We start from the raw sequence: 17,988 nt of genomic DNA, 5'->3' as shown, positions 1-17,988 counted from the left end.
CCAGCACAGTATAGCGGTATTGGTCAGGTCTGGTGTGACAGTGTTATCCAGTCACAGTATGGCGGTATTGGTCAGGTCTGGTATGACGGTGTTATCCAGCACAGTATAGCGGTATTGGTCAGGTCTGGTGTGGCGGTGTTACCCAGTCACAGTTTGGTATACCTGTAGTGCCCTGTATATACATGTACTGTATAGATGGAGTAGGGGCTCCTGTATATACATGTACTGTATAGATGGAGTAGGGGCTCCTGTATATACATGTACTGTATAGATGGAGTAGGGGCTCCTGTATATACATGTACTGTATAGATGGAGTAGGGGGTCCTGTATATATATGTACTGTATAGATGGAGTAGGGGCTCCTGTATATACATGTACTGTATAGATGGAGTAGGGGCTCCTGTATATACATGTACTATATAGATGGAGTAGGGGGTCCTGTATATACATGTGCTGTATAGATGGAGTAGGGGGCCCTGTATATACATGTGCTGTATAGATGGAGTAGGGGGTCCTGTATATACATGTCCTGTATAGATGGAGTAGGGGGTCCTGTATACATGTACTGTATAGATGGAGTAGGGGGTCCTGTATATACATGTACTGTATAGATGGAGTAGGGGGTCCTGTATATACATGTGCTGTATAGATGGAGTAGGGGGCCCTGTATATACATGTACTGTATAGATGGAGTAGGGGGTCCTGTATATACATGTCCTGTATAGATGCAGTAGGGGGTCCTGTATACATGTACTGTATAGATGGAGTAGGGGGCCCTGTATATACATGTACTGTATAGATGGAGTAGCGGGCCCTGTATACCTGTACTGTATAGATGGAGTAGGGGGCCCTGTATACATGTACTGTATAGATGGAGTAGGGGGCCCTGTATATATATGTACTGTATAGTTGGAGTAGGGGGTCCTGTATACCTGTACTGTATAGATGGAGTAGGGGGCCCTGTATACATGTACTGTATAGATGGAGTAGGGGGCCCTGTATACATGTACTGTATAGATGGAGTAGGGGGTTCTGTATATACATGTACTGTATAGATGGAGTAGGGGGCCCTGTATATACATGTACTGTATAGATGGAGTAGGGGGCCCTGTATACATGTACTGTATAGATGGAGTAGGGGGTCCTGTATACATGTACTGTATAGATGGAGTAGGGGGTCCTGTATATACATGTACTGTATAGATGGAGTAGGGGGTCCTGTATATACATGTACTGTATAGATGGAGTAGGGGGCCCTGTATATACATGTACTGTATAGATGGAGTAGGGGGTCCTGTATACCTGTACTGTATAGTTGGAGTAGGGGGTCCTGTATACATGTACTGTATAGATGGAGTAGGGGGTCTACCAGTTATTACTGTGGATGTTGTGAGGCAGCTTCCCTAGCAACCATTGCTCCCTGTGAAAATGAAAGCAGTAATCCTATTGGTTGCTAAGGCTCCAACTGCCGTGTCTGCTGCAGCTAATTATATCACCTGTGTTTGCAGTGAGGAGATTTTCCCATTCATCTCTATGGGGCGCCTCTCTTTCCCCTCCCCCTCCCCTCCTGTACATCTGGCGGGGACGGGACCTTCGCAATAACCTTCCCGGGCACCCAATGTATCTGTGGGCCAAATTTGGGGTCAAACGGTTCAGGCGTTTGGAAGTCTATAGAGGACAGACAGACAGACAGACTTTGATTTTTATGATATACTAGAAAATGTACCCGGCGCTGCCCGGGTATAAAGTGTCAGTGTGTTAATTAGATTTGTTCTAAGGTGCCCAGGAGGCCAAGCTAAAGGTATTATTTCATCTGAGTTAATCAGTGGAATTAGTGTATACCTGTAGTGCATAGTTGGAGGGGTTCTGTATACCCACAATGTATAGTTTTTAGGGGTCTCGCATATCTGTAGTGCATAGTTGGGGGGGCTGTATACCTATAGTGTATAGTTGAGGGAGGTCCTGTATACCTGCAGTGTACAGTTGGTGAAGGTCCTGTATACCTGTACTGTATAGTTCGGGGGTCCTGTATACCTGTAGTATATAGTTGGTGCTGTATACCTGTAATGTATAGTTGGTGGAGGTCTTGTATACCTGTAGTTTATAGTTTGAGGGTCCTGGATACCTGTAGTGTATAATTGGTGGAGGTATTGTATACCTGTAGTATATAGTTCGGGGGTCCTGTATACCTGTAGTAAATAGTTTGAGGGTCCTGTATAACTATAGTATAGAGTTGGTGGAGGTCGTGTATACCTGTAGTGTATAGTTTGGGGTCCGATATACCTGTAGTATATAGCTGGTGGAGTTCCTGTATACCTATAGTATATTTGGGGTCCTGTATACTTGTAGTATAGAGTTGGTGAAGGTGCTGTATACCTGTATTATAGAGTTGGTGTAGGTCCTGTATACCTGTAGTGTATGGTTTTGAGGTCCTGTATACCTGTAGTGTATAGTTTGGGGTCCTATATACCTGTAGTATATAGTTGGTGGAGTTCCTGTATACCTGTAGTGTATAGTTTTGGGGTCCTGTATACCTGTAGTGTATAGTTTTGGGGTCCTGTATACCTGTAGTGTATAGTTTGGGGTCCTGTATACCTGTAGTATATAGTTGGTGGAGGTCCTGTATACCTGAAGTATATACTTGGTGGAGGTCCTGTATACCTGTAGTATATAGTTTTGGGGTCCTGTATACCTGTAGTGTAAAGTTTGGGGTCCTGTATACCTGTAGTATATAGTTTTGTGGAGGTCCCGTGCACTTGTAGTGTATAGTTTTGGGGTCCTGTATACCTGTAGTGTCCTGTATACCTGCAGGGTTGTATTTACCCGTATGGCAGTGTTATTCAGTCACAGAGTGTCGGTATTGGTCATGTCTGGTATGGGGGTGTTATCCAGTCACAGTATGGCAGTATCGGTCAGGTCTGATATGATGGTGTTATCCAGTCACAGTATGGTGGTATTGGTCAGGACTGGTGTGGCGGTGTTACCCAGTCACAGTTTGCCGGTATTGGTCAGGTCTGGTATGGCAGTGTTATCCAGTCACACACAGTATGGCGGTATTGGTCAGGTCTGGTATGACCGTGTTATCCAGCACAGTATGGCGGTATTGGTCAGGTCTTATATGACAGTGTTATCCAGTCACAGTATGGCGGTATTGGTCAAGTCTGGTATGACAGTGTTATCCAGTCACAGTATGGCGGTATTGGTCAGGTCTGGTGTGGCAGTATTATCCAGTCACAGTATGGCGGTATTGGTCAGGTCTGGTGTGGCAGTGTTATCCAGTCACAGTATGGCGGTATTGGTCAGGTCTGGTGTGGCAGTGTTATCCAGTCACAGTATGGCGGTATTGGTCAGGTCTGGTGTGGCGGTGTTATCCAGTCACAGTATGGCGGTATTGGTCAGGTCTGGCAGTGTTATCCAGTCACAGTATGGCGGTATTGGTCAGGTCTGGTATGACAGTGTTATCCAGCACAGTATGGCGGTATTGGTCAGGTCTGGTGTAGCAGTGTTACCCAGTCACAGTTTGGTATATCTGTTGTGCCCTGTATATACATGTACTGTATGGGTGGAGTAGGGGGCCCTGTATATACATGTACTGTATAGATAGAGTAGGGGGTCCTGTATATACATGTTCTGTATAGATGGAGTAGGGGGTCCTGTATATACATGTAGTGTATAGATGGAGTAGGGGGTCCTGTATATACATGTACTGTATAGATGGAGTAGGGGGCCCTGTATATACATGTACTGTATAGATGTAGTAGGGGGTCCTGTATATACATGTAGTGTATAGATGGAGTAGGGGGTCCTGTATATACATGTACTGTATAGATGGAGTAGGGGGTCCTGTATACATGTACTGCATAGATGGAGTAGGGGGTCCTGTATACATGTACTGTATAGATTGAGTAGGGGGTCCTGTATATACATGTACTGTATAGATGGAGTAGGGGGTCCTGTATACATGTACTGCATAGATGGAGTAGGGGGTCCTGTATACATGTACTGTATAGATGGAGTAGGGGGTCCTGTATACATGTACTGTATAGATGGAGTAGGGGGTCCTGTATATACATGTACTGTATAGATGGAGTAGGGGGCCCTGTATATACATGTACTGTATAGATGGAGTAGGGGGTCCTGTATATACATGTACTGTATAGATGGAGTAGGGGGTCCTGTATATACATGTACTGTATAGATGGAGTAGGGGGGTCCTGTATACATGTACTGTATAGATGGAGTAGGGGGTCCTGTATATACATGTACTGTATAGATGGAATAGGGGGTCCTGTATATACATGTACTGTATAGATGGAGTAGGGGGTCCTGTATACCTGTACTGTATAGATGGAGTAGGGGGTCCTGTATATACATGTACTGTATAGATGGAGTAGGGGGCCCTGTATACATGTACTGTATAGATGGAGTAGGGGGTCCTGTATATACATGTACTGTATAGATGGAGTAGGGGCTCCTGTATATACATGTACTGTATAGATGGAGTAGGGGGTCCTGTATACATGTACTGTATAGATGGAGTAGGGGGCACTGTATACATGTACTGTATAGATGGAGTAGGGGGTCCTGTATACATGTACTGTATAGATGGAGTAGGGGGTCCTGTATATACATGTACTGTATAGATGGAGTAGGGGGTCCTGTATACATGTACTGTATAGTTGGAGTAGGGGGTCTACCAGTTATTACTGTGGATGTTGTGAGGCAGCTTCCCTAGCAACCATTGCTCCCTGTGAAAATGAAAGCAGTAATCCTATTGGTTGCTAAGGCTCCAACTGCCGTGTCTGCTGCAGCTAATTATATCACCTGTGTTTGCAGTGAGGAGATTTTCCCATTCATCTCTATGGGGCGTCTCTCTTTCCCCTCCCCCTCCTCTCCTGTACATCTGGCGGGGACGGGACCTTCGCAATAACCTTCCCGGGCACCCAATGTATCTGTGGGCCAAATTTGGGGTCAAACGGTTCAGGCATTTGGAAGTCTATAGAGGACAGACAGAAGGACAGACAGACAGAAGGACAGACAGACAGAAGGACAGACCTTCATTTTTATGATATAGATATATACACTACCCCTATACTACCTCTCATATATATACACTACCCCTGTACTGCCCCTCATATATATATATACACTACCCCTATACTGCCCCTCATATATATATATATACACTACCCCTATACTGCCCCTCATATATATATATATACACTACCCCTATACTGCCCCTCATATATATATATACACTACCCCTATACTACCCCTCCTATATATATATACACTACCCCTATACTGCCCCTCATATATATACACTACCCCTATACTGCCCCTCTATATATATACACTACCCCTATACTGCCCCTCATATATATATATACACTACCCCTATACTGCCCCTCATATATATATATACACTACCCCTATACTGCCCCTCATATATATATACACTACCCCTGTACTGCCCCTCATATATATATATACACTACCCCTATACTGCCCCTCATATATATATATACACTACCCCTATACTGCCCCTCATATATATATACACTACCCCTATACTACCCCTCATATATATATATACACTACCCCTATACTGCCCCTCTATATATATACACTACCCCTATACTGCCCCTCATATATATATATACACTACCCCTATACTGCCCCTCATATATATACACTACCCCTATACTACCCCTCATATATATATACATACACTACCCCTATACTGCCCCTCATATATATATATATATATATACACTACCCCTATACTACCCCTCATATATATATACATACACTACCCCTATACTGCCCCTCATATATATATATACACTACCCCTATACTACCCCTCCTATATATATATACACTACCCCTATACTACCCCTCCTATATATATATACACTACCCCTATACTACCCCTCATATATATATATACACTACCCCTATACTACCCCTCATATATATATATACACTACCCCTATACTACCCCTCATATATATATATACACTACCCCTATACTGCCCATCATATATATATACACTACCCCTATACTACCCCTCATATATATACACTACCCCTATACTGCCCCTCATATATATATACACTATCCCTATACTGCCCCTCATATATATATATATACACTACCCCTATACTGCCCCTCATATATATACACTACCCCTATACTGCCCCTCTATATATATACACTACCCCTATACTGCCCCTCATATATATACACTACCCCTATACTGCCCCTCATATATATATATACACTACCCCTATACTACCCCTCATATACATACACTACCCCTATACTGCCCCTCATATATATATATACACTACCCCTATACTGCCCCTCTATATATATATACACTACCCCTATACTACCCCTCATATATATATATATACACTACCCCTATACTGTCCCTCATATATATATATACACTACCCCTGTACTGCCCCTCATATATATATATATATATACACTACCCCTATACTGCCCCTCATATATATATATATATATATATACACTACCCCTATACTGCCCCTCTATATATATACACTACCCCTATACTGCCCCTCATATATATATATATATATACACTACCCCTATACTACCCCTCATATACATACACTACCCCTATACTACCCCTCATATATATATATACACTACCCCTATACTACCCCTCATATATATATATACACTACCCCTATACTGCCCCTCATATATATATATATATACACTACCCCTGTACTGCCCCTCATATATATATATATATATACACTGCCCCTCTATATATATATATACACTACCTGGGAATGAGAAATAGATGGCTGGGGGAGGAGGGGAAGTAGATAACTGGTTAAGGAGAGGTGGATGACCAGGAGGATGAGGAGGAGTAGGTGACTGAGTCGGCTGAGAAGGAGAAGACCGGGTGAGGAGGAGGAAGAGCAGTAGATGAGCGAGTCCATACTGTAGTGAATGTGTCTATGATGTCGCAGCTTTTCCTCACACTCACATCGATAAGCGTAAATGGTTGTGGTCACTCTGCGTGTTTGGGGCTTGTACTATACACAATCTTATGTGCTGCTCATGACCGTAATGTCTTTCTTCTAAGCGCCCTGGGATGCCCTCTGGGGCCCGAATGCCTCATCAGGGCGCTCCCATGGGCCCTCCAGGACCCCCGTTTGGTGGAAGCCCATCTGTCCGGCCTGGAATTCCACCAACAGTAATGGAACCCACCAGAAAACGATCAGCTCCAGCACAGGTTCAGCAAACCACCCCCACACAGGGGCGGAGCAGAAGGTGAGCAGGTACAGCAAGGGTGTGTGCAAGACAATGAGATGGGATGAACAATATAACAACTTAATAACAATCCTTTTTCTCTTCCCAATATTTAGTGCTAAGAGACAAAAGATGGCGGACAAGATTCTCCCTCAGCGGGTGCGTACCATGTCCATGAGAATATTACTGTGACCTCCACCATCAGACCACCCCCTCCAAGGAGCATAGCCTGCCCTGATTAGGTCACCGGCTTTAGGGAGCGCAGCCTCCCCCCTCTTAGGTCACCGGCTCCAGGGAGCGCAGCCTCCCCCCTCTTAGGTCCCCCTGCTTTAGGGAGCGCAGCCTTCCCCCCTCTTAGGTCCCCTGCTTTAGGGAGCGCAGCCTCCCCCCTCTTAGGTTACCGGCTTTAGGGAGCGCAGCCTCCCCCCTCTTAGGTCACCGGCTTTAGGGAGCGCAGCCTCCCCCCTCTTAGGTCACCGGCTTTAGGGAGCGCAGCCTCCCCCCTCTTAGGTCACCGGCTCCAGGGAGCGCAGCCTCCCCCCTCTTAGGTCCCCCTGCTTTAGGGAGCGCAGCCTTCCCCCCTCTTAGGTCCCCTGCTTTAGGGAGCGCAGCCTCCCCCCTCTTAGGTCCCCCTGCTTTAGGGAGCGCAGCCTTCCCCCCTCTTAGGTCCCATGCTGTAGGGAGCGCAGCCTCCCCCCTCTTAGGTCACCGGCTCCAGGGAGCGCAGCCTCCCCCTTCTTAGGTCACCAGCTTTAGGGAGCACAGCCCCCCCCCCCCTTTAGGTCTCCCCATCCAGGAGCGCAGTCTCGTCCAGTCAGGTGACCCCTCTCAGGTAAGTGTACTCCGAGCTCTGTACATTCTGATTATTTGCCCCCTCAGGTACGGGAGCTGGTGCCGGAGTCTCAGGCGTACATGGATCTTTTGGCATTTGAAAGAAAATTGGACCAAACCATCATGAGAAAACGTGTTGATATCCAAGAAGCCCTGAAGCGACCAATGAAGGTGAAAGCATGAGATATAAGGGATCCTGGCGGGGTGGGGGGTGGTCGGACCCCACAGGGCTCTGGTTATAGCATGTAGGTTGAGCCCTGGTCCATTGTGTCACGTTTCGTAGGTTGTCCTTTGTTCCCATCATTCTGCCCTCTTTACCATAAGAAGATGCAGGAACAGGACGGAAGGAATCTTTACTGTCTCATCTCTATAATCTCCCATCAGTTTTCAGACCCGGTCTTGTCACATAGTCTTCTGTACAACCCGCTGGGCGGGAGGGGGGTGATGGGCAGTGCCCGGTCTCCTCACTGTAGGGATGGTATGGGGCAGGTGATGGGCAGTGCCCGGTCTCCTCACTGTAGGGATGGTATGGGGCAGGTGATGGGCAGTGCCCGGTCTCCTCCTCACTGTAGGGATGGTATGGGGGCAGGTGATGGGCAGTGGTCTCCTCCTCACTGTAGGGATGGTATGGGGGCAGGTGATGGGCAGTGGTCTCCTCCTCACTGTAGGGATGGTATGGGGCAGGTGATGGGCAGTGGTCTCCTCCTCTCTGTAGGGATGGTATGGGGCAGGTGATGGGCAGTGCCCGGTGTCCTCCTCCTCTCTGTAGGGATGGTATGGGGGCAGGTGATGGGCAGTTCCTGGTCTCCTCCTCCTCTCTGTAGGGATGGTATGGGGCAGGTGATGGGCAGTGCCTGGTCTCCTCCTCACTGTAGGGATGGTATGGGGCAGGTGATGGGCAGTGCCCGGTCTCCTCCTCACTGTAGGGATGGTATGGGGGCAGGTGATGGGCAGTGCCCGGTCTCCTCCTCACTGTAGGGATGGTATGGGGGCAGGTGATGGGCAGTGCCCGGTCTCCTCCTCCTCCTCACTGTAGGGATGGTATGGGGGCAGGTGATGGGCAGTGCCCGGTCTCCTCCTCCTCCTCACTGTAGGGATGGTATGGGGCAGGTGATGGGCAGTGCCTGGTCTCCTCCTCTCTGTAGGGATGGTATGGGGGCAGGTGATGGGCAGTGCCTGGTCTCCTCCTCACTGTAGGGATGGTATGGGGGCAGGTGATGGGCAGTGCCCGGTCTCCTCCTCCTCCTCACTGTAGGGATGGTATGGGGCAGGTGATGGGCAGTGCCTGGTCTCCTCCTCACTGTAGGGATGGTATGGGGGCAGGTGATGGGCAGTGCCCGGTCTCCTCCTCTCTGTAGGGATGGTATGGGGGCAGGTGATGGGCAGTGCCCGGTCTCCTCCTCCTCACTGTAGGGATGGTATGGGGGCAGGTGATGGGCAGTGCCCGGTCTCCTCCTCTCTGTAGGGATGGTATGGGGCAGGTGATGGGCAGTGCCCGGTCTCCTCCTCACTGTAGGGATGGTATGGGGGCAGGTGATGGGCAGTGCCCGGTCTCCTCCTCACTGTAGGGATGGTATGGGGCAGGTGATGGGCAGTGCCCTGTCTCCTCCTCTCTGTAGGGATGGTATGGGGGCAGGTGATGGGCAGTGCCTGGTCTCCTCACTGTAGGGATGGTATGGGGGCAGGTGATGGGCAGTGCCCGGTCTCCTCACTGTAGGGATGGTATGGGGGCAGGTGATGGGCAGTGCCCGGTCTCCTCCTCACTGTAGGGATGGTATGGGGGCAGGTGATGGGCAGTGCCCGGTCTCCTCCTCACTGTAGGGATGGTATGGGGGCAGGTGATGGGCAGTGGTCTCCTCCTCACTGTAGGGATGGTATGGGGGCAGGTGATGGGCAGTGCCCGGTCTCCTCCTCACTGTAGGGATGGTATGGGGGCAGGTGATGGGCAGTGCCCGGTGTCCTCCTCCTCTCTGTAGGGATGGTATGGGGGCAGGTGATGGGCAGTTCCTGGTCTCCTCCTCTCTGTAGGGATGGTATGGGGCAGGTGATGGGCAGTTCCTGGTCTCCTCCTCCTCTCTGTAGGGATGGTATGGGGGCAGGTGATGGGCAGTGCCCGGTCTCCTCCTCCTCCTCACTGTAGGGATGGTATGGGGGCAGGTGATGGGCAGTTCCTGGTCTCCTCCTCCTCACTGTAGGGATGGTATGGGGGCAGGTGATGGACAGTGCCCGGTCTCCTCCTCACTGTAGGGATGGTATGGGGGCAGGTGATGGGCAGTGCCGGTCTCCTCCTCACTGTAGGGATGGTATGGGGGCAGGTGATGGGCAGTGCCGGTCTCCTCCTCACTGTAGGGATGGTATGGGGCAGGTGATGGGCAGTGCCCGGTCTCCTCCTCACTGTAGGGATGGTATGGGGGCAGGTGATGGGCAGTGCCCGGTCTCCTCCTCACTGTAGGGATGGTATGGGGGCAGGTGATGGGCAGTGCCCGGTCTCCTCCTCACTGTAGGGATGGTATGGGGGCAGGTGATGGGCAGTGCCCGGTCTCCTCCTCCTCCTCACTGTAGGGATGGTATGGGGCAGGTGATGGGCAGTGCCTGGTCTCCTCCTCACTGTAGGGATGGTATGGGGGCAGGTGATGGGCAGTGCCCGGTCTCCTCCTCCTCACTGTAGGGATGGTATGGGGGCAGGTGATGGGCAGTGCCCGGTCTCCTCCTCTCTGTAGGGATGGTATGGGGCAGGTGATGGGCAGTGCCCGGTCTCCTCCTCACTGTAGGGATGGTATGGGGCAGGTGATGGGCAGTGCCCGGTCTCCTCCTCACTGTAGGGATGGTATGGGGGCAGGTGATGGGCAGTGCCCGGTCTCCTCCTCACTGTAGGGATGGTATGGGGCAGGTGATGGGCAGTGCCCTGTCTCCTCCTCTCTGTAGGGATTGTATGGGGCAGGTGATGGGCAGTGCCCGGTCTCCTCACTGTAGGGATGGTATGGGGGCAGGTGATGGGCAGTGCCTGGTCTCCTCCTCACTGTAGGGATGGTATGGGGCAGGTGATGGGCAGTACCCGGTCTCCTCCTCACTGTAGGGATGGTATGGGGGCAGGTGATGGGCAGTGCCCGGTCTCCTCCTCCTCCTCTCTGTAGGGCTGGTATGGGGCAGGTGATGGGCAGTGCCCGGTCTCCTCCTCCTCTCTGTAGGGATGGTATGGGGCAGGTGATGGGCAGTGCCCGGTCTCCTCCTCCTTCTCTCTGTAGGGATGGTATGGGGCAGGTGATGGGCAGTGCCCGGTCTCCTCCTCCTCCTCTCTGTAGGGATGGTATGGGGCAGGTGATGGGCAGTGCCCGGTCTCCTCCTCCTCTCTGTAGGGATGGTATGGGGGCAGGTGATGGGCAGTGCCCGGTCTCCTCCTCCTTCTCTCTGTAGGGATGGTATGGGGGCAGGTGATGGGCAGTGCCCGGTCTCCTCCTCCTCCTCTCTGTAGGGATGGTATGGGGGCAGGTGATGGGCAGTGCCCGGTCTCCTCCTCTCTGTAGGGATGGTATGGGGGCAGGTGATGGGCAGTACCCGGTCTCCTCCTCCTCCTCACTGTAGGGATGGTATGGGGGCAGGTGATGGGCAGTACCCGGTCTCCTCCTCACTGTAGGGATGGTATGGGGGCAGGTGATGGGCAGTGCCCGGTCTCCTCCTCACTGTAGGGATGGTATGGGGCAGGTGATGGGCAGTGCCCGGTCTCCCCACTGTAGGGATGGTATGGGGCAGGTGATGGGCAGTGCTCTCCTCCTCCTCTCTGTAGGGATGGTATGGGGGCAGGTGATGGGCAGTGCCCGGTCTCCTCTCTGTAGGGATGGTATGGGGGCAGGTGATGGGCAGTGCCCGGTCTCCTCCTCTCTGTAGGGATGGTATGGGGCAGGTGATGGGCAGTACCCGGTCTCCTCCTCTCTGTAGGGATGGTATGGGGCAGGTGATGGGCAGTGCCCGGTCTCCTCCTCTCTGTAGGGATGGTATGGGGGCAGGTGATGGGCAGTGCCCGGTCTCCTCCTCACTGTAGGGATGGTATGGGGGCAGGTGATGGGCAGTGCCTGGTCTCCTCCTCACTGTAGGGATGGTATGGGGCAGGTAATGGGCAGTGCCTGGTCTCCTCCTCACTGTAGGGATGGTATGGGGCAGGTGATGGGCAGTACCCGGTCTCCTCCTCACTGTAGGGATGGTATGGGGCAGGTGATGGGCAGTGCCCGGTCTCCTCCTCCTCACTGTAGGGATGGTATGGGGGCAGGTGATGGGCAGTGCCTGGTCTCCTCCTCACTGTAGGGATGGTATGGGGCAGGTGATGGGCAGTGCCCGGTCTCCTCCTCACTGTAGGGATGGTATGGGGCAGGTGATGGGCAGTGCCCGGTCTCCTCCTTACTGTAGGGATGGTATGGGGCAGGTGATGGGCAGTGCCCGGTCTCCTCACTGTAGGGATGGTATGGGGGCAGGTGATGGGCAGTGCCCGGTCTCCTCCTCACTGTAGGGATGGTATGGGGGCAGGTGATGGACAGTGCCCGGTCTCCTCCTCACTGTAGGGATGGTATGGGGGCAGGTGATGGCAGTGCCCCGTCTCCTCCTCACTGTAGGGATGGTATGGGGGCAGGTGATGGCAGTGCCCCGTCTCCTCCTCACTGTAGGGATGGTATGGGGGCAGGTGATGGGCAGTGCCCAGTCTCCTCCTCACTGTAGGGATGGTATGGGGCAGGTGATGGGCAGTGCCTGGTCTCCTCCTCCTCTCTGTAGGGCTGGTATGGGGCTGGTGATGGGCAGTGCCCGGTCTCCTCCTCCTCCTCTCTGTAGGGATGGTATGGGGCAGGTGATGGGCAGTGCCCGGTATCTTCCCCGTCCTCTTAGAGGCCATAAAGGTTAGTCTTTGTTTGCTTCTCACAGTCTGAAACTCCTTTATCTGCATGTAACCTACCAGGGGCTTCTGTCTCTGTTACGGAGGTTCGGCTCCTTTTCGGCCGCTCCATCAGATGGGTGGGACTGCAGTTCTAGGAAAAGTCCTGGTTGTTCCCATCTTCCATGTAAGAATGATGGAGGCTGCTGAGCTGATAGAAATCTTTAGGGCAGGAGAGATATGTGTGTGTCCGCTTCTCTAGATCTCCTTCCAGCACAGTCCTTTCTGAGCTCTACAGGCAGCTCTTTCCTCCTCCGCACAGTCCTGTCTCTGAGCTCTACAGGCAGCTCTTTCCTCCTCCGCACAGTCCTGTCTCTGAGCTCTACAGGCAGCTCTTTCCTCCTCCGCACAGTTCTGTCTCTGAACCTTACAGGCAGCTCTTTCCTCCTCCACGCAGTCCTGTCTGAGCTCTACAGGCAGCTCTTTCCTCCTCCACGCAGTCCTGTCTGAGCTCTACAGGCAGCTTGTCACGGCCGCGGCGGCGTCCCGTGCTCCGGGCCGCCGCCGCGACCTCTCCATGCAGCTGCCGGGGTCCATGTGCAGGGACCCGGCGCTGCTACTAGCTCGGCCCCGGGGGGCGCCTTACCTCGCCCCGCTCCTGTTGCCCGCTGTGCCGGCCGGCGCGCGCGTCCCCGTCTCCTAGGGCGCGCGCGCCAGCTGTCTCAGATTTAAAGGGCCAGTCCGCCCCTAATTGGAAGTTGCACTAATCACTTCCTATAAATTCCAGCCCTGCCCCACTACAGGTGTTGGAGCCTCTACATGCTTCCCATAGCGTTTGGCCCAGCTCCCTGTTGTTCCTGATTCCTGTCCGCTACCTGGTCCCTAGTCCTTGTTCCTGATTCCTGTCCGCTACCTGGTCCCTAGTCCTTGTTCCTGGTTCCTGTCCGCTACCTGGTCCCTAGTCCTTGTTCCTGGTTCCTGCTCCTCTGTTACACCATTGCTCCTGTGTTCAGCCTGTCACCTGCGGTTACGCCTACAGACCTCTGCTATCACCATCTCCTGCCTACTGCTCCTGCCACGCCTCGCCTGCCGTCACTAGCAACCAAGCCAGGGGTAGCAACCTGGGGGTCGCCTGCCGCAGCAAGTCCATCCCGCCTTGCGGCGGGCTCTGGTGAAAACCAGCGGCCCCTTAGACTCCGCTCCCTGGTGAGGTTAGTGCCATCGCTAGTGACGGTCCAGTGGATCCACTACTCCAGGCGTTACAGTAGGCTCCAACCATGGATCCCGGCGAGGTGCCTGATATCCGTGACGTAGCCCGAGTGGTCGCCCAACAGGCGCAACAAATCCAGCACCATTTGCAGCAGATCCAGCAACTCACTGCCGCCTTACAGCAGCGTACTACAGCCCAGCGCACACCACCTCCTGCTGCTTTTTCTACACTTCGACTGGCTCTCCCAAGCAAATACGCTGGTGACTCCAAGTTGTGCAGAGGATTCCTGACTCAATGCACCATGCATATTGAACTTTTAAGTAGTCAGTTTTCCACCGAGCGCTCTAAAGTGGCTTTTATCATCAGCCTATTGGAGGTTAGAGCTCTGGCCTGGGCCACGCCGCTGTGGGACCGAGATGATCCTGTTGCTGCCAATCTCCGAACCTTCCTGGCCGAGTTTCACTCCGTCTTTGAGGAACCTGCCCGTGCCTCTTCAGCTGAGACTGCTCTCCTCAACCTCTCTCAAGGGAGCTCCTCTGTTGGTGACTACGCCATCCAGTTTCGCACCCTGGCGGCAGAATTAGACTGGAATGAGGCCGCTCTGATAGCCACCTTCAAGAAGGGCCTGTCCAGTCGGGTGAGAGACGTGCTTTCCGCCCGAGACCTACCTACCTCTCTGAACGAACTCATCCTACTGGCCACCAGGGTCGATACTCGTTTTTCTGAGAAAGAGGAGGAGGTCTGGCATGAACGGCGACTAAGCCTGTCCCGTCGCCATCACCAGCTGGCGCCGGTCTTCCAGAATCCTGACGTTCCGGTGTCCCAGTCGACTCCTGAGATTCCTATGCAGGTGGAACGGGCTCACCTGACGCCTGATGAAAGAATTCGTCGTCTGGAGCTGAATCTCTGCCTCTACTGCGGTGGTTCGGATCACTTTCGGCTGAGATGTCCCCAACGTCCTCAAGCGTCCGGGAAACGCCAGCACCTAGGTCCGGTGGGAGAGGTCTCCCTAAGTGTGAATGCCACCTCTCCAAAGTTGTCAGTGCCAGTCTCCATCCAGACACCCTCAGGACAAACTCACCAGACTACTGCCTTTCTCGATTCTGGGTCAGCAGGCAGTTTTATTGCAGCTACATTGGTCCAAAGATGGCGGCTACCCGTGACCCAACTAGCCAGACCCCTGACTATCTCCTCGGGCGAGATTCTTACCGACCATGTGCACTACCAGACCGCACCTCTAGTCCTCCAGGTGGGCACTTCACATCAGGAAAAGATCTCCTTCTACGTCCTGCCCCATTCTTCTTCCACCATCCTCCTGGGACTCCCTTGGCTGCGATTACATGCCCCTAAGCTGGACTGGAGAACCGGGAAGATTCTTAGTTGGGGTCAGGACTGTTCCAACCAGTGTCTGAGGTCACCTCAGCCCAAGTACTCTATGTTGTCACCCGACCCCGCCAAGCCTCTATCCGGCCTACCGGCGGAATACCAAGACTTGCCTGATGCCTTCTCTGCCACGGAGGCGGACTCTCTACCACCTCATCGGGCGTACGATTATCCCATAGACCTCCTTCCTGGAACTTCTCCTCCACAAGGTCGGTTGTACCCTCTCTCAGTACCCGAGACTGAGGCCATGTCCTCTTACATCCGGGAGAACTTACAGAAGGGTTTCATCCGCAAATCCACATCCCCTCGCCACATAGGGATGGACTTCATCACTGATTTGCCTCCATCTGCAGGCAAGAAAGAGGGGGAGGCCAAAAGGGGGGGGGGTACTGTCACGGCCTCGGCGGCGTTCCGTGCTCCGGGCCGCTGCCGCGACCTCTCCATGAAGCTGCCGGGGTCCATGTGCAGGGACCCGGCGCTGTTACGAGTTCGGCCCCGGGGGGCGCCTTACCTCTCCCCGCTCCTGTCACCCGCTGTGCCGGCCGGCGCGCGCATCCCCGCCTCCTAGGGCGCGCGCGTCGGCTGTCTCAGATTTAATGGGCCAGTCGGCCCCTAATTGGAAGTTGCACTAATCACTTCCTATAAATTCCAGCCCTGCCCCACTACAGGTGTTGGAGCCTCTACATGCTTCCCATAGCGTTTGGCCCAGCTCCCTGTTGTTCCTGATTCCTATCCGCCACCTGGTCCCAAGTCCTTGTTCCTGATATCTATCCGCTACCTGGTCCCTAGCCCTTGTTCCTGATACCTATCCGCTACCTGGTCCCTAGTCCTTGTTCCTGGCTCCTGCTCCTCTGTTACACCATTGCTCCTGTGTTCAGCCTGTCACCTGCGGTTACGCCTACAGACCTCTGCCAGCACCATCTCCTGCCTACTGATCCTGCCACGCCTTGCCTGCCGTCACTAGCAACCAAGCCAGGGGTAGCGACCTGGGGGTCGCCTGCCGCAGCAAGTCCATCCCACCTTGCGGCGGGCTCTGGTGAAAACCAGCGGCCCCTTAGACTCCGCTCCCTGGTGAGGTTAGTGCCATCGCTGGTGACGGTCCAGTGGATCCACTACTCCAGGCGTTACACAGCTCTTTCCTCCTCCGCACAGTTCTGTCTCTGAACCTTACAGGTAGCTCTTTCCTCCTCCTTCTCCTCCTCCACACAGTCCTGTCTGTGAGCTCTACAGGCAGCTCTTTCCTCCTCCGCACAGTCCTGTCTCTGAGCTCTACAGGCAGCTCTTTCCTCCTCCACACAGTCCTGTCTCTGAGCTCTACAGGCAGCTTTTTCCTCCTCCGCACAGTCCTGTCTCTGAGCTCTACAGGCAGCTCTTTCCTCCTCCACACAGTCCTGTCTCTGAGCTTTGCAGGGAGCTATTTCCTCCCCCACAAAGTGCTGTCTCTGAGCTCTACAGGCAGCTCTTTCCTCCTCCACACCGTGCTGTCTCTGAGCTCTACAGGCAGCTCTTTTCTCCCCCACACAGTCCTGTCTCTGAGCTCTACAGGCAGCTCTTTCCTCCCCCATACAGTCCTGTCTCTGAGCTCTACAGGCAGCTCTTTCCTCCTCCTCCACACAGTCCTGTCTCTGAGCTCTACAGGCAGCTCTTTCCTCCTCCTCTACACAGTCCTGTCTCTGAGCTCTACAGGCAGCTCTTTCCTCCTCCTCCACACAGTCCTGTATCTGAGCACTACAGGCAGCTCTTTCCTCCTCCTCTACACAGTCCTGTCTCTGAGCTCTACAGGCAGCTCTTTCCTCCTCCTCTACACAGTCCTGTCTCTGAGCTCTACAGGCAGCTCTTTCCTCCTCCACACAGTCCTGTCTCTGAGCTCTACAGGCAGCTCTTTCCTCCTCCACACAGTCCTGTCTCTGAGCTCTACAGGCAGCTCTTTCCTCCTCCACACAGTCCTGTCTCTGAGCTCTACAGGCAGCTCTTTCCTCCTCCACACAGTGCTGTCTCTGAGCTCTACAGGCAGCTCTTTCCTCCTCCTCCTCCACACAGTCCTGTCTCTGAGCACTACAGGCAGCTCTTTCCTCCTCCGCACAGTCCTGTCTCTGAGCTCTACAGGCAGCTCTTTCCTCCTCCACACAGTGCTGTCTCTGAGCTCTACAGGCAGCTCTTTCCTCCTCCGCACAGTCCTGTCTCTGAGCTCTACAGGCAGCTCTTTCCTCCTCCGCACAGTCCTGTCTCTGAGCTCTACAGGCAGCTCTTTCCTCCTCCGCACAGTCCTGTCTCTGAGCTCTACAGGCAGCTCTTTCCTCCTCCGCACAGTCCTGTCTCTGAGCTCTACAGGCAGCTCTTTCCTCCTCCACACAGTCCTGTCTCTGAGCTCTACAGGCAGCTCTTTCCTCCTCCACACAGTGCTGTCT

The 17,988-nt window shown here is 53.0% G+C and overlaps 1 protein-coding gene across 3 annotated transcripts in view; it reads left to right on the top strand.

Annotated features, from left to right (window-relative positions):
• SMARCD3 (SWI/SNF related BAF chromatin remodeling complex subunit D3) overlaps positions 1–17,988 on the top strand; it is a 201,957-nt gene that overhangs the window by 110,750 nt on the left and 73,219 nt on the right. For all 3 annotated transcript variants that reach the window (XM_069959599.1, XM_069959596.1, XM_069959598.1), the window contains exons 2-4: positions 7,132–7,319; positions 7,415–7,457; positions 8,178–8,300. In XM_069959599.1, coding sequence (XP_069815700.1) covers positions 7,141–7,319; positions 7,415–7,457; positions 8,178–8,300 — 345 coding nt within the window. In that variant the 5' untranslated portion in view covers positions 7,132–7,140. The remainder of the gene's footprint in view (positions 1–7,131; positions 7,320–7,414; positions 7,458–8,177; positions 8,301–17,988) is intronic.

Source organism: Dendropsophus ebraccatus, chromosome 2 (assembly GCF_027789765.1).
Source record: "Dendropsophus ebraccatus isolate aDenEbr1 chromosome 2, aDenEbr1.pat, whole genome shotgun sequence".
NCBI classification, from domain to species: Eukaryota; Metazoa; Chordata; class Amphibia; order Anura; family Hylidae; genus Dendropsophus; species Dendropsophus ebraccatus.
Note: the sequence above shows the minus strand (reverse complement) of the source record. Positions and strands in the feature narration are given on the sequence as shown.